Below are 23,275 nucleotides of genomic sequence, written 5' to 3'. Positions count from 1 at the left end.
ACACAATCTTAGTTGATGCATCTATTTGGGTACACAGTCAGCAGTGTGGTGTGCGGGCGTAGCGAGCCATGCAGAGGCGCCTTACGTGTTGCACTGTACGTGGCCAAATGGTGTTTTGCCAAGGCAATTTGATGTTGCAGGTAGGGGACTGAAGCATTTGTGACAGGGTTCTTACCGACACAGTGGGTGGGTATACTGGGTGTGTGGTTAGGTCTGTGCCTGCAGCACGGATGGACTCGTGCACAGATTGACACATGGACCGGTCTTCATCTACGGAAGGGGGGGTTGAGGCACTGCCAGACCTGGTCTGCATGCACACAGTCCACCGGCTGACGAGTGGACATGGCCACACCACCCAAGGGTGATTTAGTCTCCCTTCCTCCCTCCCTCTGTCACCCTCCTCCCTCCCTCTGTCGGTCTCCCTCTGTCACCCTACTCCCTCCCTCTGTCTGTCTCCCTGTGTCCCCCTCTGTCTCCTTCCCTCTCATTCCCCCTCTCCCTCCCTCTCTTTGTCACTCTCTGTCACCTCAGGCCAGCTTCCTGGGCACACACAGTTAGCCGGTCTTTGAATGGCCATTGGCTTGTTCATGTGAGTTAGTCCCTGTTCTCCGGGCACCAATTGGGCAGTGTGTCTGAGTGTAGGCTGCTGCTGTGGCGGTGTGTGCTGAGACTCTATCAGAGCGATGCATCTTCATTGTCTGCTGTTATGTGCAAATTGTGCCTTCAGACCCATGTCATCCTGCATGGCAGCCACCATTTGCAGGCAAGACAGTACTGTGTGGGTACACACAGTTTGTATGGCTGTGCCCTGGGCCATATGGGCTGAGGGCATTGTTGTGTGCTTGTGAGTTGCTCAATGTTAGTTTTGATGCCCCCACTCCCAGCATCGACCACATCCTGTGTTGTGTTGGTGTTTTGTGTGGCCTGTGACTTGGCATGGCCCTGATTGATGCATGGGGCATGGAGGCGCTAGTGGCATGTGTGTGTTTGTGGAGTGTTGTTGTGTCCGGTGGTGGCTTGGGGGGGGTGGCATGCATGATTGATTGTGTATGGCATCCCCCCCATGTGAGGTGAGTTGTTTGTGTACTCACCAGGGTCTGGGAGTCCTGGCAGTCCGTGTAGTCCCTCCACCGCCAGCGTGGACATCACCTTCTCCTCCCAGGGATGGTATTGTACCGGTCTGGGGGGCGGCCCTCCTCCAGTGATGTTCCCCTGGTTGTGATTGTCAGTCATCTTCCTCTTGACCGTCCTCCGCAGATCGTACCACCTGGATTGGCACTCGTGCCTGGTCCTTCTGGTGGTCCCAACAGCATTCACAGAATCGACGATCCTCTGCCACATGGCCTTTTTTTCGGATATGCTGGTCTGTCTGACCAATGTCCCAAAGAGCTGTGGCTCGACTCTGAGGATTTCGTCGACAAGGATCTCCAGCTCCTCCTTTGTGAACTTTGGATTCTTGGTGGTGGACATGGCGTGGGGTGTGGGTGTGGATGGTTGTGGGGGTGTGGGTGTGGATGGTTGTGGGGGTGTGGGTGTGGATGGTTGTGGGTGTGTGGGTGTGGTAGTGGAGGTGTGTGTGTGAATGTGATGAGGGGGTGTTTGTGTAGGTGGTTGTGTGAAGGTATGCAAGTGTGAGGTTCAAGTATGGTGGTGTGGGTCGTCTGTGGGCTCTGGCAGCAGTGGGTCTGTTGCAAAGGCTCATGGTTTGTGTGTGTGGTCCATTTTTATTGGTCCATTTGTGGGTGTGGCTGTGTTTGAAATTTGTGTGGGTGTGTTATGAGGAGTGATTGAGTTTTGGGCCTCTGTTTGGCAGTTTGGCAGTTGCAGGTGAGTGTATGTGATGTTTGTGGGGTTGTTGGGCATGTTTGGTGGTGTGGGGAAACTCTACTTGACTCTCCTTGTGTAAATATGGTTTGTCCTGGTTCAGTACGTGTTTTTTTGGCGTCAGTACGGTCCGTACATGCACTGGTGGGGGTGCGGTCCGTACATTCCCTGGTGGGGTGGGGGTTTGGTGCGTACATACACGGGTGGTGGTTCGGTGCGTACATACACGGCTGGGGGGGGGTTCGGGGCCGTACATACACGGGTGGGGGTTCGGTGCGTACATACACGGGTGGGGGTTTGGTGCGTACATACACGGCTGGGGGGGGTGTTAGGTGCGTACATACACGGCTGGGGTGGGGGTTTGGTGCGTACATACACGGGTGGGGGTTTGGTGCGTACATACACGGCTGGGGGGGGTGTTAGGTGTGTACATACACGGGTGGGGGTTCGGTGCGTACATACACGGCTGGCGGGGGTTGGTGCGTACATACACGGGTGGGGGTTCGGGGGCGTACATACACGGGTGGTGGTTCGGTGCGTACATACACGGCTGGGGTGGGGGTTTGGTGCGTACATACACGGGTGGTGGTTCGGTGCGTACATACACGGCTGGGGGGGGGTTGGTGCGTACATACACGGGTGGGGGTTCGGGGGCGTACATACACGGGTGGTGGTTCGGTGCGTACATACACGGCTGGGGTGGGGGTTTGGTGCGTACATACACGGGTGGTGGTTCGGTGCGTACATACACGGCTGGGGTGGGGGTTTGGTGCGTACATACACGGGTGGGGGTTTGGTGCGTACATACACGGCTGGGGGGGTGTTAGGTGCGTACATACACGGGTGGGGTTTCGGTGCGTACATACACGGCTGGGGGGGTTGGTGCGTACATACACGGGTGGGGGTTCGGGGGCGTACATACACGGGTGGTGGTTCGGTGCGTACATACACGGCTGGGGTGGGGGTTTGGTGCGTACATACACGGGTGGTGGTTCGGTGCGTACATACACGGCTGGGGGGGGTTTGGTGCGTACATACACGGGTGGGGGTTCGGGGGCGTACATACACGGGTGGTGGTTCGGTGCGTACATACACGGCTGGGGTGGGGGTTTGGTGCGTACATACACGGGTGGTGGTTCGGTGCATACATACACGGCTGGGGGGGGTTTGGTGCGTACATACACGGCTGGGGGGGTTTGGTGCGTACATACACGGGTGGGGGTTCGGTGCGTACATACACGGCTGGGGGGGGTTTGGTGCGTACATACACGGCTGGGGGGGGTTTGGTGCGTACATACACGGGTGGGGGTTCGGGGGCGTACATACACGGGTGGTGGTTCGGTGCGTACATACACGGCTGGGGTGGGGGTTTGGTGCGTACATACACGGGTGGTGATTCGGTGCGTACATACACGGCTGGGGGGGGGTTTGGTGCGTACATACACGGGTGGGGGTTTGGTGCGTACATACACGGCAGGGGGGGGTGTTAGGTGCGTACATACACGGGTGGGGGTTCGGTGCGTACATACACGGCTGGGGGGGGGTTGGTGCGTACATACACGGGTGGGGGTTCGGGGGCGTACATACACGGGTGGTGGTTCGGTGCGTACATACACGGCTGGGGTGGGGGTTTGGTGCGTACATACACGGGTGGGGGTTCGGGGGCGTACATACACGGGTGGTGGTTTGGTGCGTACATACACGGCTGGGGGGGGGGTTCGGGGGCGTACATACACGGGTGGGGGTTCGGTGCGTACATACACGGGTGGGGGTTCGGGGACGTACATACACGGGTGGGGGTTTGGTGCGTACATACACGGGTGGGGGTTCGGGGGCGTACATGCACGGGTGGGGGTTTGGTGCGTACATACACGGGTGGTGGTTCGGTGCGTACATACTCGGGTGGGGGTTCGGGGCGTACATACACTGCTGGGGTGGGGGTTGGGTGCGTACATACACGGGTGGGGGTTCGGTCCGTACATACACGGGTGGGGGTTCGGGGCGTACATACTCTGCTGGGGTGGGGGTTCGGTGCGTACATACACGGGTGGTGGTTCGGGGCGTACATACACGGGTGGGGGTTCGGGGCGTACATGCACTGCTGGGGTGGTGGTTCGGGGCGTACATACATGGGTGGGGGTTCGGGGCGTACATGCACTGCTGGGGTGGGGGTTCGGTGCGTACATACGCGGGCGGGGGGGGTGGTGGGGTGTTCGGCGCGTATGCGGGCACATGTCTCCATGGTTGCTATGGGAGTTCGGTTCGGACGGTGTTTTTTGCGTACGGTTGTGAAATGGGGAGGACGGGAGGGATCGTACTTGCGCAGTCGGACTTTATTTTTCCGCACGGTGGGTTTTTCGCCCGGGGACGTGTCCGTGACTTTTCCCGACCCGAGGACGTGTGGGGAAATCTTCCCAATGCGATTCGTATGGACTTTTTTCCGTTCGAATCGTACTTGGCAGTTTGTACGCTACTTTGACGATTCGGACGGAAAAAAATCCGGATACGAGTCGGACAGGGAATTTTTTTACCGGATCGGAATTGGCACCCGAATGTCAGTCTGATTGTCACAAATTCTGAAACTCACCCCCCCCCCCTACTGTCCAAGCTACGACCCTGATTATTAGCTGGAACAGTACCAAGCTAGCATGGCATGGCACCAGGGATGTTTTGGGGTGCAGTGGCAATGTAAGAGGGGTGCAGTAGAATGTCAGTGGGAGAGTGCATACAGTTTGTGAATCCTCACTGTAGTTTGTGTACTGTTCCTAGGTTTGCCTATCATGATGCATGCAAGGCTCTCGTAATAACTGGTCGTGTCTTTAGGTCACAAGCACAAGAATGATCATCATTACCAACTGTAAGTGCACCCCATCAGTTGAACCGCCAATAATTGAGTAGGCCGCATGTCCAATGAACACTCAGTGTGATGGCGTTGTCTCCCTGAGTTCCTCACTGTGTCCGATGTAAGTTATTGTGCAACTGTCTGTTGAAAAGCCATCAGGTGAACAGTATGGCACTTATCCACGTTAAATGTAGCACTCTGGTGTTGAAGCTTCTCATACACTTCAATTGCTTTAATTTGTGTTGCTCATTATTCTATACCAGCAAGGGGGTGGGGGTTGGAGTCTGTGTTTCCTGTCTACAAGCAGTTTCTTGAACAAGTATTGGTAAAGCCATTGGCTCTCAATGTTTTAGCTGTGTTGCACAATAGTGAGACTACTGTATAACATGCCTAAAAGTTAGGGAACATGATGTGGCCAGCACTGGCTGCATCATAGTGCTCTTTTAGGTCAAGCCTCGACAGCGCTTGCTCGGTCTCTCGATTTGTTGTATACAGTTTGTGGACTAACAGCACGACCATTGGCTTTTTATTGGGTATTATGCTTGTCCCTTAAAAATTCTTGCCTGCAACTGGTTAATGTCCCTTCTTTGTCCTTCCTTATTGTCTTTTGTTTCCTCGCAGAGAGCAGCTCCTAAGTTTGCTATCATGCCGCTTTTGTCTTGAGCCGTTCGTTTTCAGGGACTTCTTGTTTTTTTATTTTTCTTGTCCACAAGTTGTTTGCCTCAGGTCGTATCAGCGGAGCTGTCCTGGAATTTAGAAGACAACGAGAGGGGAGTTGTAAAGCACACACATCTGATTCTTTGCATAGCTTTGGTGTGTGTGTGTGTCGAATCTAAGAAGGGGAAATCCAAATCCTCCAAAGCTGTTTGTAGCGAGACCCACACAATGAAGCCAGCTTTTGCTGACCAATGAAACAAAAGACATGAGGGAGGAGATGAAGGCAATCAATGGTAACTTATGGGCAGGCATAAAGCCCTTCTTCATATATATATTTTTTTAAAGAAGCAATACATCCTCCAGCGACAGCGCATGCTCTGTCTCAGGCGGGACCAAAAACCCATGAATAAATAAGATCAAGTCACCAGGAACATTGCCAAGTGAAAACACTTACCGTGTTGCTCTCCTTATGTCAATGTAAGGTTCGGGCAAGTCGGGCAGCCGTACAGATTTCGGATCGATGGCATGAAAAGCCTTAGCATCTTCCTGGGACAGTGTAAAGCAGCACGGGCCGACTGACGGGCCCATCACGACCACTATGTCTTTCAGGCTACAGCCATATTCTGCAACCATGGCGTTTACTGTCGCCATTGCAACTCCTAGTAGGGTACCTTTCCATCCTGAAAAAATAAGAAAGGGGGGAATCAAATGGAGTATCAGTAATGTACATATGTTACGAAAATAAAAGCCCTGAAGCAAAGGATTACCAACCTCTGTTTCATTTGGGAAATTGACTTCAATTTATAATGCAGCACATTGCATTTCCTAATTCTATTTTCGCTGATTAATGGGGACAATCAGTTTGCTATCATGCATATGAGCCTAAACCTAGAGCCCACTGAAAACAAAAAAGGTCTCTGAGATTTCAGAGGACATGGCGGAAAAACAATAATAACTATTTGGAATTTTGCGACTGACCGAAACAAAACTGCTGTTTTCTGTGCTTTTCAAAACGTCCAGCAAATGTATTACTTTGGATCTGAAAAAGCTATAACAGGAAAGGATGAAGGCATATATATTTGACTTCTGTATCCAGATTATTCAATATAAAAACCGACAGGGCTGGCTTTAGCGCTGGTGGCGCCAGGTGCGACAATCACTTTTAGTGTCCCCACATCTCATGACCGCCTCCTCAGATTCTCTCACTACCACCTTCAAAAGTGCCCCTCATCTCTCCTATCCTAAGATATTGCTAAACACAGTGCCCCCCTGAGGTCACAGTGCCCCCCACAACAGGTCAGCGCCCAGTGCGGCCGCACCAGTCACACTGCCCTAAAGCCGGCCCTGAAAACCGGCGTGCAATTAAAAAAAACGGTGTTACGTTTAGGCATTTTGCCTAACTGCGCAGCCAGTTATATACTGCACATTCTGGAAAAGGCTGAGGGGCCTATTTACGAGAATGTCATGCAGTGCAGTGCAGCAAGTCACCTTGCTGGGCTGCACTATGGGACATGGAAAAGACAGGATAAGAAACTACGGAGCATTCCTGCCTTTCCCCCAGTGCTGGCGCCATTTTAGCTGCCTGGCGCAAACGCAGCCACCCTTGCACCATGGCACAACAAGGGTGTCTGTGTTGCATACAGGATTTTTTGTGTAGGAAGGGGCACCTGCCTGCACAAAAAACATTCCTGAGAGGCAAAGTCCTCTTTATACTTGTGCTGCAGAATGCAAAATACATATTAGAACATTGGCATGTGGAGCACTCCATTGTAGACAATGGAGTGCTCCATGCTTCTACGGGCCGGTAAAGGCCCGCAGAGCAACATTCCACTGTTTTACAAAAGCCTCTCAAAGCTCGAGGGGATTTAAATCCCCTCGAGCTTCGAGAAGCCTTTGTTTAATTTATTAGAACATTCTGCCCCCTAGTGGCAGAATGTTCTAATAGCCTTATACCCCTTCGTAGCAGGGCTATACCGCTATTAAAGTCCCGCTGCTTTTGTTAAAGTCCCTCGCCTTCGGCTCGGGCCTTTAACGCTGCAGCGGGCCTTTAATAGCCGGTATAGCCCGCTACGGCGGGCTATAAGGCTATAGTAATAGTCATAGGATTTTATTAAGCGCACATATCACCCGTGGGTCTCAGAGAGCTGGCCAAAAAAACCTGAAGACAAAAGGAGGGACGGCGCTGGCCTGAAAAGGAGAAATCAGAACAGCCAGGTTTTTAGATTTCTCTGAAACAGTCTGTGGTCGGTTTCCATTCGTAGGTGCGGTGGAAGCGAGTTCCGCAGAGTAGGGGCAAGGTAAGAAAATGATCTTCCGCCATTCCAGGTGGTCTGAATCTTTAGGGGGGTTAGGAGATGTTTGGTTGTGGACCTAAGGGTTCTGGTGGGTTGGTACCAGATAAGCTTTTTGGCAAGATAGCGTGGCCCGTTCTCATGAATGGATTTGTGGGCAAGACAGTGGATCTTAAAATGGATACATTTTCTGATGGGGAGCCAGTGGAGAGCTCTAAGACTTGGAGCTGATGGAGACTGTGAGGGTAGATTTAATACAAGTCTGGCGGCGGTGTTCTGTAACACTTGCAGTATGGTCAGAAGCTCTTCATTAATGGAAGCCATCAGGGCGTTTCCGTAGTCGAGCCGACTGATAATTAGGCCTTGGACCAACGGCATCCTAGATGCAACTGGGATCCATTGGAAGATCTTACGAAGACTTTGCAGTAGACCATAGCAGATGCCCGTCACATGGTTAACATGGTCTTTCATGGACAGATTACTGTTGATCTGCACTCCGAGGTTACAGACCACCTGTTTAGGAGAATGTCAGGGGCCGAGATTTGGAGGCCACCAGTCACTGGACCATAGAGCTTGGGCTTTCCCAAAAAGGATAATCTCTGTCTTGCTGGCATTGAGCTGCAAATGATTGGTTAACATCCAGGCATTAATGTCGGTCATGCACTTTATGAATCGGAGTATGGTGTCAGTTAAATCTGGGCCAAGAGTGATCAGTAGTTGTGTGTGTCTGCATACGACACTATTGAATCCGTGGGATCTAATCACTTTTGCTAGGGGTGCCACGTATAGATTAATTGAAGATTGAAGAGTGTGGGGCTAAGGTTCGAACCCTGGGGGACTCCCTTATCAATCAGTTGGCTACATGAGACGAAGGTACCAACATAAACCGTTGATGAACGGTCAGTAAAGTAGCTCCTGAGCCAGTATAAGGCCATTCCCCTGACTCCCACCTTCCACAGACGATTTACTAGGGTCCTGCGGGAGATGGTGTCAAAAGCAGCCGATAGATCGAGTAGGACCAGCAAGGCTGACTGTCCAGTGTCCAGGAAGAGTCTGATGTTGTCGACTACCTCTATCAGCGAGGTTTCCGTGCCGTGGGCCGCCCGGAAACCTGATTGGGAGGGGTCCAGCCATTTGTTGCTTTGTATAAAAGTTGAGACTAGCTTATTGATTAGGAACTCAAGGACTTTCCCCAAAAAAAGGGAGAAGAGAAATGGGCCAATAGTTGCTGGGATCCTCGGGGTCCAAGGTAGTTTTTTAAAAAATAGGCTTTACCATAGCTGCTTTCCATTTAGTGGGAACTGTTGTGTGACTTAAGGATAGATTAAAATGGTGGGTGAGGCTTTCCAGAAAAGCTGGTCCGATAATGGACAAGATGTGGGTTAAAACTGGGTCAGTTGGGGAACCTGATTTGACCTTGGAAAGGGCCATGCTAACATCCTTTTGTGTGAATAAGGTGAAGAAATTTGAAGAGTTTGGGGTGGGTAAGTGATCGCAGTCGGACTGGTGGTAATGATGTTCACATATCTGTTTAGGAAAGAAGCTGTGAATAGCGTTGATCTTTCCCTCGATTGACATGAGGCAGGACTGGTAAATTCTTTTAGAATTTTATAAAGTTCTTTGTGTGAGTTGGAGGACTTATTTATTCTGTCACTGATATGTTTTTTGGCTGTTTTAATGTTGTCTAGGTAGTGTCGGTGTACAGATTTGTATGCCTGCTTGCCCTCTTAGCTATTTGAATTCCTCCATTAGCTTTTTGAATTCCTGCATTTTTGTTCTGCCTTTCTACTCATCAGTTTGTCAGATTTTAAAGCTTCAGTGAACCAACGTGACATTTTGTGCTTGTGTTTGACTTTGGTCGGGGGGGCGATAATGTTGAGAGCCTGGGTGATTGCCTTCTCATAGGATTCAACTGCAAGATTTATGTTATAGGTATTGGTAGAGAGCAGGGGATGAAATGGGAAGAAAAGGTGGATAAGCTAATGTTCTTCCAGGGTCTGCACCATTTCTGTTCTCTGCGGGCAATACTGTCTGTAGAGACATAATGTAGCGAAAATTTCAATAAATGATGATCTGACCAAAGAACTGGGATGGGGGTTCCACTTTGATATGAGGGGTGTTGGTGAACAGGAGGTCAAGGGTGTGACCTGCTGAATGTGTGAGACCTGATACAAATTGACAGAGACCAAGAGTAGTGAGACTGGAAATCAATAGACAGGTGTTTGTGTCGGTTAAAAGTTCGGCATGAAAGTTGAAATCACTGATTAGAAGAAAGTTGTCAGCCGCTAATACATGAGGTGCAATGGTCTCTATCAGGTGGTTAGTGAAGTTGGTTTTAATGCCGAGGGGTCGGTAGACTAAGGCGCCTCTCCACGTTCCCTTGGTGGAGTTTTCTATTCTGAAAATGCAGAGTTCACCCCATTCCAAGAGAAAGGTTTCTAGTATCCCGATCTTAGAGTGGGCCCTAAATGCGATTGCTAGGCCACCACCTCTTGTATTGTTCCTGTCAAGTCTAATCAGTTGATAGTCAGGAGGGAATGCTATTGCAATATCGGGAAGGGCGGCCTCATGGAGCCAGGTTTCGGTTATGAAAAATAGGTCTGGCTTTTCGGAGTCTGGCAGGCTCGATATTTACACAGAATGTTTTGGAATTGAGCCGGTGTTACAATATAGCCCCGTTAATTATTTAGTTTGGTCAGTCAATTTACAGCCTGCGGGCCTGGTGGGGCATGGTATGGGATGAGGTACCGATTCAGTTAGAGCATTTGCCACCTCCTCTTTTGAACGACATGCTATCGGGAAAGTTATCGTGGAATTCTGAGGAGAACTGACCATGTTTAGTGCCCTGATTTCTTCACTAGTGAGGCGTTGGATTACCATTGGTATGAGATAGAGAATGGTTAAAAAGGCGAAGGGAAGAAGGAGCGAGTGGAATGTAAGCAAAAGGGGAAATGGAGGGGGTCCGGCGTACGGCGACGGCCAGGCACAGACGGGCGCAGACGGGCTGCGCGCCTCCACGCTGTTTCGTGAATTTTAAAGAGAGGAAGGGCGGGAAAAAAGAGGCATCAGCGTCTGCAACGCTAACCTACTAAACACTCACTTCCGGTGGAAGTATGGTCGATATGCAATGCAGGTCCCTTCGCTCAAGCGGCACGAGCCGTAGCGGAACGGGGACAGCTTGGCAGGAGCTAGGAGGTGAGGAAATAAAAGATTTTGAACGATGCAAGTTAAAAGGATGTTAAAGTTAAAGAGGAAGTAACAAGGAGAAATTCAGATATTTCTTCTCGTTACCTCTCTCTGGCAAGGCGTATCTTTTTGGCATATTCCTAGAGTTCCCAGTTCTGGCAAATCTAGGAATGCGTCAAAAATCATGGGAGTTGCATGGGAATGCAACGCTAATAGTACGCCTCCCTAGCGCAGAGTACCGCAATGCAGCATTTTGTGATTCGTTACTTTACTCCCGATTTATGGAGCCACGCAGGGTGGCCTTGCGTGGCTTCATAAATCTCCTTTAGTACTTGCGTCACTCTTGCACCACCTTGTGCGGTGCATGAGCGACGCAACTCCGCTCGTAAGGACCCCTGAGTTTTCTAAAGGCTACTTTGACTAACTTGCATGGGGCATGACTAATGTAAATGAGAGCATTCCTATTGGCCCATATGCATGGTAATGATAAACAAGCATTGGCATAGTCAATAGGTCTCGTCTTTGGGACTTTACAAGTGTTTAGCCAGAGATATTGACTTTGCCTATGTCTTTAAGCTGTGCTGTACATAAGTCAGTAAGTCAGTGAGAGTCAGTGAGAGAGAGTGAGAGTCAGTGAGAGAGAGTGAGAGTCAGTGAAAGTCAGTGAGAGTCAGTGAGAGAGAGTGAGAGAGAGTGAGAGTCAGTGAGAGAGAGTGAGAGTCAGGGAGAGAGTGAGAGTCAGGGAGAGAGAGTGAGAGTCAGGGAGAGAGTGAGAGTCAGGGAGAGAGTGAGAGTCAGGGAGAGTCAGAGAGAGTGTGAGTGGGTGAGTGTGAGTGGGTGAGTGTGAGTGGGTGAGTGAGTGTGAGTGAGTGAGTGTGAGTGGGTGAGTGGGTCGGTGAGTGAGTGTGAGTGGGTGAGGGGGTGAGAGAGTGAGTGAGAGTCAGTCAGTGAGGGGGAGAGACAGGCAAAGCATGAGGGTGACCCGTGCAGGTCCAGCGGGCCTAATCTATCCCAGGTTTTCAGGATTGGCACATTATCTGCATACAGTTAGAGAGGCAGTTGTTATCCTGAAAATTTCACATAGATCCTACTCTTCTGGACCTGCGCTGGACCCTCCTGCTACAGTAATGATTGTAGTCTAAGCACTCAAATCATGCAAACCAGGAGTATATCTTAAATGTGGCAGAAGCAGAACAGATTGCTTGAAGTCCATCAAGCTAACTTTACTCTTCGGCTTCCCGGTATCAAAGAAACAGATGGTTTTACTTTGAACTTGATGAAGAGCACTAGAGTGTGAGGTTAGTGGAAACATATTGAAGGGTAATTCTTCACCCTGGATTTTATAAAGGAGGGGGGTAATCGGGCACTTCCCTTTTTGAAATGGGCCCCATCAGACCTTCAGCCAGCCCTGTACAGAGGACATTTAAAAACAATTGAAAGTGAACAATGAAACAGATATCTGTGAAGCAACCAGATAGGCGGAGTTTAGTTTCCTGGGGTGGAAAATGGCTACTTATTAAACATGACGTTTCAAGGTGTATCCCATTTTGCATTTTTCAAGATACCTTAGTTGGTTAAAGATCGCTGAAATCTTCACGTCTATAAGCCTCATACAACCCGGGCCGGTGGCTACTGTGTGGTTATTCTCTGTACTCATGAATTAATAATATCCCCCATACACCTAAAGATATTGCACCAGAATATTATTTTGCAGGAATCGTGCAATTGAAACGTGCAATTGAAAAGAAAACGTATGCAAAGGACTTTAAATATTCACTGTTAGTCTAAGATGGCTAAAAGAAAAGTGCCCTTTTGCTAAAGAAAACAAGCGCTCGCCAGGCAGCCGCGGCACCCGGGCTTTACTTTTAACATTAAAAGTAAAGCGTGGGTGCCGTGATTATACCCAAAGTTAAGGAAAAACATGCATTGGCCGCGCACACACGGCGGGAGAAGCGGGAGTTGTGTGCGCGCACGGCCAATGCTTTCCAAAAAACAAGGATGCGAGCTTGAAACAAGCATTGGCCACGAAAGTCATCATGATCACGATCGCTGTGAAAGTGAAAGTGATTGCGATGACGCGCTAAAGGCGTTCCTGAGTGCTGCTAGCTGGCCTAGCGCATGGCGGCTGCGTGCGTGCGTGCACGCTCACGTGCACGCAAGCGCTAGGCCAGCCAGCAGCACTTAAAAAAGTCACATACAAAATGTCTCTCCGAGCCACCGCATGCGCTGGGCTCAGCGAGACCTAAAAATATGGAGTAGGTGACCGCGGCTGCATAAGGTTGACTACAAGGCCCCTTCCCTATTAGAGGCTACATTATTCAATCAGCACTAACACAACTACTCTTAAGACACGCGATATGCGCCTATTGTGTGCGCCTGCACAACTGAACACTGCTAAAGTTTGCAATTTAGAAAAAGGCTACGTGGTTTGTATCTTAAACCTTAACAAACCTGCTTTACTAGTACCTCATATAATCCCCATACACTCTCGAATGTCTGTTGTTCTCTTGTTCTGTACTGTATCTCAAATATATTCTCACGACGATTAGTAACTGTACTCTCGTAAATCGCTCAGATGCCCCAGGACCGTCTCTGAGCTCCATAAATTGAAAAAAAAAGTACTAGGTAGGTATGCAGGTCCGCATATCAAAACTTTTGCGTAGGGACGTATAATATTATGAAACGCTATTCAGTGTCTGTAGTGATGCTGCGTTTAATTACGGCACAGCTTAAATTGGCTTCTTCAGAGACACACTCATTTTTTTGTAAACAATAACAAAACAATGGTTCAAAACCTGGGTGACGTGTGATTGTTATCTACTGGGCCGCGAACGGCTGCATTGCAGCATAGATAGAGTTGCATATCCTACTACTGATGATACTAACCTTACTGGACCTACACTGCCATCTGCTGGATATTTAGGTTATCTACATACTACCTTTTAAATGTGGATGCAAATATGTACGTCGCTTTATTTGATGTAGGATAGAGTATGCAAAGGTAAGGTGGACAAAAAGCGTTGAGGAGGAACACATGATAGACGGAAAGGGGAAACACGAGAAAGGAACAGAAGGTACAAGATTAGGAGAATGATGTACGCGCACTGTGAATTAAATTATCTTCCTAGAAACGCTAGAATCTCACCAGACTGAAAAGTAGTGGGTTGTAGGCACATTATAGACCGCTCCAGTGTTCAATAACACAGTACATGACAAAGAGATTCCACCACAGCGCCCATCACAGGATCAGCAAAACCTGTAAAGCGCATCACACGAACTAATGCAGCCGCCCTTCATCATCTGATCCACAGACAGGGAGGGTGGAACACCAGAGCCTGCCTTCACATGTCTGCCACGCACAGACTCCAACCCCAGAGCAGCCATGCATCAAGAAAGAACACTGCAATGGCCACGATCCTAACCGTGATTCCATCATTCATATCAATGGCAACCAAATGTCACTATGTTAGACAAACAGCCCTCCTCAACGTGATTCGATCATATCAATTCCAACTGAACATCCCCATGTTAGAGACGTGGGTTCTACCAATAAATTGCTTTATAAGAAGAATCTAATTTGAATCACTCAATACCAGATGAGCAGGAAGCATTTGGCGAAGATGTCTGCTATGCACAGCTGGTGAACTAAAAGATTCTAACACAGTCCATCCCTGTGGGTCACGTGCCTGTTAATCATCCCTCGGCTTTAATACTAATCCCAGGAAGGAATGACTTTAACACAAGCCACCAAGGCAGATATCTGCCTCTCGGCACCAAAGTGAACAACCGCCTGCTGCTATAACCAGAATAGAGAGCTACAGGATGAAAGAAATCTCAAACAGAAATCTGCAGGCTAATTCATAGACACCAACCAACTGCAACGATCACCTCCACACGCCGCTAAGCGTCGCAACCCACGATAAGCGCACCTTTCTGATCACAAGATGGATCATAAATAAGCGCACTCTCATTGACAACCACACCGTCCTGTATAGTGTAACTGTATCTGTCCAGAAAATGGCTTCAATGACAAAGATAGGAACATGAAGTGCAGTTCTGCTGCTCCAATACTATACCATCCATGAACCCGGGTGTGCTGTTGATTGTAAACACAAATACAATCGCTGGGCGAGCAAGCTCATGAGTATACAACAGCTGTGATGAAGCAAGTAACAAGTGCACTCAGCTGTGTACTTCTTTCTCCAAGTTGATCTGCAGCACCAATGAACGTAGCACCAAGATAGAATGTAAACATTGGAAGACAAGAATTTTTTCAAGGTATCCTATGAGACACATTTTGGAGCCTAGTCACAAGTGCAAATAATTTGCATGTCTACATTTACTCAGTTTTAAATCTGCTGTTGCACCTAGTAGTAACTTTCCACATTTTTGCTATTCACCTTTCTGAGTGTGAAAGTACTCCAAGGTGCAGACCTTCATGTCTTCAGCCCTTGATGGGGCCTCCTAGAACAGTATTTATGAGTGTAAAGTTAATACTCACAACTTTTTATGGGGAGGTGTTAGCCACCAGGGCAGAGATCTTTGTATGGTATAGGAAACTTATTAAAGTTTATTAAACGTGGGATTTGTTTGTTTTTTTATTACAAAATGTGAATGTGAAATAGTTGTTTATATATATTATAAATCTAGCATGCATTGAAAAACGAAAACATTACAGCATAATAACGTGAATATATATTAAATATTTAAAGTTTATTTAATTTAAAAATATTATCCCCGAAGAACACATCTTAAAAAAATATAGTTTAATATCTATTAAAATTGACAATTGTTTTATGTATGTAACTATATTTAAACACTACTAATTATTTAACAAAGGTTTTAAAGTTCACTATAATTTTAATTAACATAAATGTAGTATTACATGTTTTAACAGTATAAGATGTATTCATTAAATATATATTTTGAAATTAAACAAAATGTACATATTTATTTTAAAAGCCAAAATAATTGTAATATTTAAACATTATTTCCTATTTGGTGTTATTTTAAGTTTTTGCCTTCATTGTTTTCTATTGGAGTGAGTGGCAGTAGCTGTGAGTGGCCATGTGTGGTGCTGGAGTTACTCCAAGGCAGGGCTGGAGTACATTTACAAATGTTTTGGGGCTATTTTGGCTGTAGTTTGTGAACAACAATAGGCGTACTTTTGTGTGGGTGTGTGTTTTATATTTGCACGTTCCTCCTGAAATCTAGGCCTCAAAATGTTACTAGAACTGAAGGTCTAGTGAGTTAAATAATCTACTCTACCTATTTGTAATGCTCTTTACCCATAAACTGGTTTCAAATGATGTGATCATGGGCAAATCATTTAATTCATTGAGCCGCCAATTTCTTCATTATCACATATGAGAGCACCTTCGATTGTGCGAGTAAACAAAACACTATTTTGTTTGATTTAATAGACTAAACTTTCTTTCCATATATAATTCAAATCGAACCACATATAGGATACACATGACTCCTGACTTGTCTCTTAGTTCATTAACAGCATTTTCATCAGGGCAGGAATGTTTCTGAAATCATGTTTAAAAAATATCACTTTTAATAAATACATAACTAAAGTATAATGTGGTAGCACACTGTCATTTGTAATCAGCAGATTTTACATTGAAATGGCCACACACCTTCTCACTGACATGCAGCTTTAATGATAAAACTAGATAGTGTACAAGCAATAATGTCTGGAAATAGAGTTTCTGCAAATATGTGTCACTTGCAGCTCACCAAGTAAAGTGTTCTGGATCGTTTTGCTCCTATTTAACTCTGTTTGCACCACACTTCTTAATTACAAAAATTGTGTTTTTGTAATTTCTGATATAATTTGAAATATTTGCAATATTAATGTACAGTCTATTTATTTAAATGTTATGCGTTAGAGAAAAATGACTGGCATCTCACTTGACAAAAACCTCTTAGCTCTAGTAGGAGAGGGGAAAATAAACCTTATTTTCCAAGCAGCAATTAGTTAAAAGACAAACTGACATATGACCTCTTTCCTTGAACAAACAGCAAATGTGTAAAGATAAAAAAAAGGATTTAATGGCACCTTTATTGCTCATTCACTTTTTGCATCAACAGAACACTGGTTCCTTTCCAGCCTGAGTTTACTCGCCAGATGGGAATAGTAGGTGCTAAAAATAGCTCGACCTGAAAATATTATATTTGCAATTGCAAGTGGGCGAGTAGATTTTTCGAGGCCTGAAATCCTGCTTTACCCCTCACTAAATCTCTCCCATTTAGCTGTAAGTATTACCCATTCTCTAGTCACTCTCCCCTTTCCACCCACGTTTACTACAAAAATGCATACCTACTTGTGCAGAGAGATCTATGCATTTGTTGCAGAGATCTTCAAGTAGAAAAGATAGGAGAGAGGGAGGCTGAGGTCTCCGTACGTAGATTTGTGAATTATATTTTGGAATATGTGATTAGTAGCCCAGTATAACTGTAATCCATACTACAAAATGAAGTTGGTGAACAGGACCCTGGTGATAAAATGTTTTAGTGATGATAGGTCCAACTCTTCTCTGTCAGGAGTCTGTCTTACAGGACGGGTAAAGGGTTTGCCTATTGGCTGAGCCACCTGTTTAACATCCTTGTCCATTTTTAGGTCTTGCTAGTGTTGCAGACCTATTGTTTCCAATACTTTAAAATATAACATCAGGGGGTTCTGGGTCAGCCCTTTGTGATCAGTGCATGGGTTGTTAAGTATCTCATTTCAGTCTCTTCGCATTTTGATTAAATAAGTATTTCCCTCCCACTAGTCAAAAAACTATTTTGATTTCAATGGCTCTGCCCTCTCACTTTCTCTCCATTATGCTGTTTTCCCTCATTAGCTTTTGCATTGCCATTATTTCATCAGAAAGTGCTTATCTCAAAACCACATTTTACAATAAATATCAAGAAAATCAAAATTGCTGATGTAGATATTGAATGTTAGGGTCACTTCATCCAGAATATTTAAGACCACATTTAGTGTAACTGTACTGACTTTTATTTATTTATTTATTTACTTGTATAGCACCTGAATCGACCCCCGAAGGGGTAGCTCTGCACTTTTATCATCACAATCCAAAATGAGCATATATTTATTTAGGACATACAAAATTAGCAAAATTGTTTTCACTTATGTATGTGGATATGCACATTTTTAGGTCGAGGCTAGAGTCAGCGAGCAAGCCCTGCTTTAGGGAAGATCTTGGGTAGTTCAGTATGGGAGAGAAGCCCCGTCCACTTCCCCACCCATATTTTTCATTGGCTTGTGTCTTTGTCCTTCGTAAATGCAGGCTTCTGATTCGTTAAAAGGCTTGTTATTCCCTCCTTAGTAAGGCCGTATCATCATTTGTAACATCCCATGGCTACTGGCCCCTTTACTTGGTTATTACTCAGGTACGTGTTATTTACTCTTGTAAGCACTATTTCCGTGATTGAGTTTCTCCTACTTCAGGCATAACTACGTTTGTAGTCATGCTCAGTGCTTCACACTACGTGCTACATAACACACTATGGCAGCCACGCACCTTTAATTTTTCTGCACCGCGCCTGCACCGTCTCGCATCTATGGCATTTAAGATCCCTCCTGGCAGCCCAGGCTTTTGAATCACCGCAGCAAAACTCCCCAGCAGGCAGGGCGCAAACAAAGCAAGTTCACTCCTCCACTGCTCACCAACCCGGTGAGGTCACTGACTAGTGGTCATGTCCGCAGGGGGTCTAGAGAGTGCAAGCAGCAAAAGCTAGTACTGTCGCTTTAACTGGCTCCTTTGTTGCTGAAAAAAGCGATATTAAAAAACGGGAGGGCCGGACTCTGCCAACCAAACTCTGCTCTCTTCTTTCTCTGCTGGGCAGCAGTTCCCGCTTTCAGTTAGACGCTAATATTTCGGATTTTGTAGGCTCCTTTCTTTGAGCGCTGCGTTGGGCTTTGTCGTGCTTGAGTCTTCTGTTGTGGGCTATGAACTACAGCATGTGCCTTTCTTTCTGCAAGGCTCTCCTTTTTTTAAGATCCCGGGACAAGGAGCAGAGACAGCGTTGGCTCCTTCAGCGCTTTGTCTGTAATTATGGTGGCTGTGCCTTTTGCCGCGCTTTGTTTTACTTTTATTCTTGTGTCACGTTACTTGTTTTCTCTTTGGCGCTTAACGCCTGCAATCAATATGCCCACACTGTTAGAATGCAAACACTAAACGGAGAGCGACTGAAGGGAGCAATAAAAAAAACATTATTCAATATGACATGGCATTATTTATCTTGTGTTTTGCTAACAATATTCAAAGGGGTTCGTGGTTGTTTAATATTTGCAGTAATCAAGAGACTAATATTTCAGTTCTATTTATGTTAGCACGCATGCGCAAAAAAACAGCATTGATATAACATGCAGTGAGGTACTTTGTCAGCTTGTAGGCGTTGTCTCTATTTGTAATTGAACGTAAACAGCAACCTGTGCTCCACCCATCTGTGTGCACCGTGGGGTCAGTGCTGAATGTCTGTGTCAGGTTTCACCTGCACATAGAAGCTGCACAGCACTGCTCCACCCTTCTCCCTACAGCCCGGAAGTGAGGGCTGAAGTTGTGCTGCATGGGTTAGATGAGACCCCGTCTCCCGCTCTGCAGAGAAGCCGAAAGGGACTGCATTTTGAATCAGAAAGCAAAGCTTACACAGATTAATTCCGGCAGGATGGCTTGTGTTTACTTTGGAATCATAACCCCTGCAGGAAGGTGCAGTTAACCCCTGGGGACTGTGGGTGGGGTTAATTTCGCTCTGAGTATTTCTCGTGGGGTGCGGTTTTGTTTACAGAGACCTTTCCAAACTATCCAAAAGGCACCGTGTTTATTGAACCCCCTTAGGCAGGTCAGTGCATGTTGAGCACTGGATAGTTAGTGTGGCAGTGCAGTGTGGTGGGTGTTCAGCACTTCACCCTGCAGCTTCTCTCAGGTCTGCGCGTTGATGCTGGCACCAGCCGCTAATGCAGCCTGATGGACAGGTAGAGTTCAGCATCATGGGGTATTTCTGGCACTGCTCTGTCTCGCCTTTGTTGGCTTGGACCTTATGTGAATGGAAGTACGCTATGCCTGATGCTTTCTGTGCACTCCTCGTCTAGAAAGATGTCAGAGGATGCACATCACAGTAAAGGAATGTGAGGCTAAACTTAACACTATGAACTGTTAGCTATAAATATGTTTAAAGTGCTGGCACGGCAGGGTGCACGATGTTTGTTCCACATCCAATGTGTGGGAGGCTGGCGGTGAAGTGGATACCTGGCTCAGATCGTGTGATTTATCGTGCAGGTTGTCACAAGGCCACGTTTTTCTAGAAGCCAGACCTCAAGGGCAGAAGTATGTGAAACTTAATTGGTTTGTTACTTGGTTATAAACTTCATCCTTCTCATCAGATTCCTTACATCATGTAGTGGGCCATGGTAAACATCATGAAGTAAGTAAGGGGTGAAGAAGCGGCCCCAGAAAATAGCCGATCTTGCTAAGTCTATAGTGAGCAAGAATGTCCAGAGTTGAAGTTGCTGCCAAGTATGGCGACCAGAGACATATTGCTTTCAGAAAACAGCCACTGTTCTTCATAACTCATGACATGCTTGGGAAATATCAGTGTCGCTCTAACTTTTCATGACATTTTCGAGCCTAGTCTTGACACTTACCGGAAAATTTCAATAGTTACGGAATGACCTCCTAAATCTTAGGTAAATGCACGTCTTACAATACAAACACTTAACTGGTACTAATAAGAGAACAACTGCTTTCTGCGCCAGTCCTTTGGCTTCTGACATTACTTAAAGCGGTTTGCACCAGTGCAGCAACAGACGAAACAAATTGATACACATTGCAAAAAATACACCAGGTGGATACGGCTTGGAAAATATGTTACGTATTTAATAATTTTTAATAAAGAAGACTTGGTCTGTGAATAATTTTGGTTAAAACTGTGGTGCTTTGGACGGCACAAATTGGTGTGCTCCATGTGTAACCTTTGTGCCAAATTTTAGTTTGAAACAGTTCTGTTTTCGTAACTTGCTGCTTACACGAGCAGCAAAGGTAATATGCTCTATTTTTGCACTTGTGCAGAGCTTTATGTTATGTTAGCATTTGGTAGAGCGCGACAGCTGCCCCAGCAAAGAGGCGTCCCGTCGCTAAGAAGACCACATCAGCTCCAGAAGGAAGGAAGGGAGAGAGCTAGGGGAACTAGGGACAGGGGAACAAATGGGTTTTGACGGCTTTTCGGAAAGCAGTCAAGTTCTCCAGTGAGCGGATGTGCAGAGGAAGGGTGTTCCATAGTTTGGCTCCCAACACCCTAAAGGAGCGTCCGCCAGTGCGGGCGAGCTTCGTCCGGGGAACAGTCAGTAGGTGTTGACCTAATGAGCGAAGGTTGCGTTGTGGCACATAAGGTGTTAGGAGTGGGCGGAGTAGTTCTGGGCGTCCAGTTTTAAGTATTTTAAAAATCATAATGAGTGTTTTGAACTGGATACGCGATTCGATGGGTAGCCAGTGCAGTTTTCAAATAGTGGCTCTGGCTGAACATCTGCGGGGGAGACCAACTAAGGCTCTTGCCGCGGTGTTCTGCACGCGTTGCAATCGTGCAATCTCCGCTTTGTTGGCGCCCAGTAGTAGAACATTGGCGTAGTCCAAGCGGGAGAGAATTGTGGCTTAGACAATCAGCTGGCGAATCTTGGGGTCGAAGAATCCGAGTATAGGATTGAGGCTCCTCAGCAGGCCCACACAGGTAGCTGCCACTTTTTTTGTGTGGGTCTGGAAGCTAAGTGCGGAGTCCATCCAGACGCCAAGGTTTTTAACCAGGGATTTAGGAGGTGGGATGGTGCCCAGCGACGAAGGCCACCAGTGCTCGTTCCAGTAATTGGTGTTCTTACCGAGGAGCAGCACCTCCGTCTTTCCTGCATTGAGCTGCAGGCAGTTGTCCGTCATCCACTGGGCTACGGCAGCCAAACCATCTCTAAATCTTGAGGCTGTGGTGGAAGGGCCTTCAGTGAGAGTGATGGCTAGCTGTGTGTCATCTGCGTATGATACTAGCGAGAGATCCCATACTTTAGCCACTGCGGCGAGTGTTTGCACATATAGGTTAAAAAGGGATGGGCTAAGAGCAGAGCCCTGAGGGACACCCTGTCCGATGGGGTAGGGCTGGGAAAGAAAAGGGGGAGCTGACACCCGAAAAGATTGGTCTTTCAAGAAGGAGCGGAACCATTCCAGGGCAAGACCTGAGATTCCTACATAGGCCAGACGATTTAGTAGAATGTTATGGGAGACCGTGTCAAAGGCTGCGCTGAGGTCTAACAGAATTAGCGCAGCACTTTGACCGGCGTCCAGTATCGTCCGTAGATGTTCAGACGTGGCTAAGAGGGCAGACTCTGTGCTGTGTCCCGGCCTGAATCCGTTTTGGGATGGGTCTAAGATGTTATTATGATCCATGTGCTGGGATAAGATGATGTTAACGTGGGCCTCTGTAAGTTTAGATATCCATGGGAGCAGTGAGATCAGTCTAAAGTTCTCCAACTTGGGGGGGTCCAGGGTCGGCTTCTTGATGATGGGAGAGACCCAAGCTTGTTTCCACGCGGTCGGGACATTGGCCGAGGAGAAGGAGAGGTTCAATATGGAAGCCAAGGAAGGCAGGAAAAATTCTAGGGATTCGATAAATTGGGCCGGTCTCATCGGGTCTGCAGGAGATCCAGATTTGACTTTCTTACAAAGTTTCGTAAGATCCTCCTGTGAGATTTCAGGTATGGACATCATAATGGTGCCATTACTGATGGAATTAGGGGGGTTAGGTGGAACAGAAGCAATCTGTGGGAATGATTTGTAGATTTTTTGCACCTTCTCTACGAAAAATGTGGCAAGATCTTCACATTGTTGTGCGGAGGTGATGCTGGAGGAGGGAGATCTGATACTCTGCAGTTCTTCTATCAGTTTAAAAATAACTTTAGTGGGGGGAGGAGCCAAGATGGCGACCGGGACGGCAGCGTAGACTCCCGGCTCCGTGAACCTCCGCATCCCGCACGGATATCCTGCCTGAGATCCTCAGCCTGCGCTATGCGCTCGTATTTGTGAAGGAGAGTGGCAACCGACCGTCTGACTCCGAAGTTTCTGGCGGCTGTACCGCCGGAGAAATGTGCCTTTGAAATTTGCGGCCCGTGCAGCCCTGGAGCCAGGACCTCGAGTGGACGCCTTGGCCGGGTGGCAGTTCAACAACAGCGGCCTGTGGTGACTGGGTGGAGTCGGACCACCGGAGCGGTGCACACCTCGGCCTACATTTCGCCGTGGTCGTTCCTACCGCTAAGCGTAGCGGACCGAGTGCATGACCGGGGTGGCAATTCTGAGATTCTCCGGTGATTGCCCCCTGCCTTTGACGGTGAGCTGCCCGGACGCCGCCCGTAACTCGCCCTGATTCTTGCGGGCTGCTCCCGGATTTTCGCGGGCGCTGGTCCGTGGTGGGGAAGACTGTTGCC

At 47.4% G+C, this 23,275-nt stretch overlaps 1 protein-coding gene across 1 annotated transcript in view; it reads right to left on the bottom strand.

Moving 5' to 3' along the window:
- Positions 1-23,275, bottom strand: part of LACC1 (laccase domain multifunctional purine nucleosidase 1) — a 146,598-nt gene that overhangs the window by 31,343 nt on the left and 91,980 nt on the right. The window contains exon 5 of the mRNA XM_085621819.1: positions 5,778-6,003. Coding sequence (XP_085477945.1) covers positions 5,778-6,003 — 226 coding nt within the window. The remainder of the gene's footprint in view (positions 1-5,777; positions 6,004-23,275) is intronic.

Source organism: Triturus cristatus, chromosome 8 (assembly GCF_964204655.1).
Source record: "Triturus cristatus chromosome 8, aTriCri1.1, whole genome shotgun sequence".
NCBI lineage: Eukaryota > Metazoa > Chordata > Amphibia > Caudata > Salamandridae > Triturus > Triturus cristatus.
Note: the sequence above shows the minus strand (reverse complement) of the source record. Positions and strands in the feature narration are given on the sequence as shown.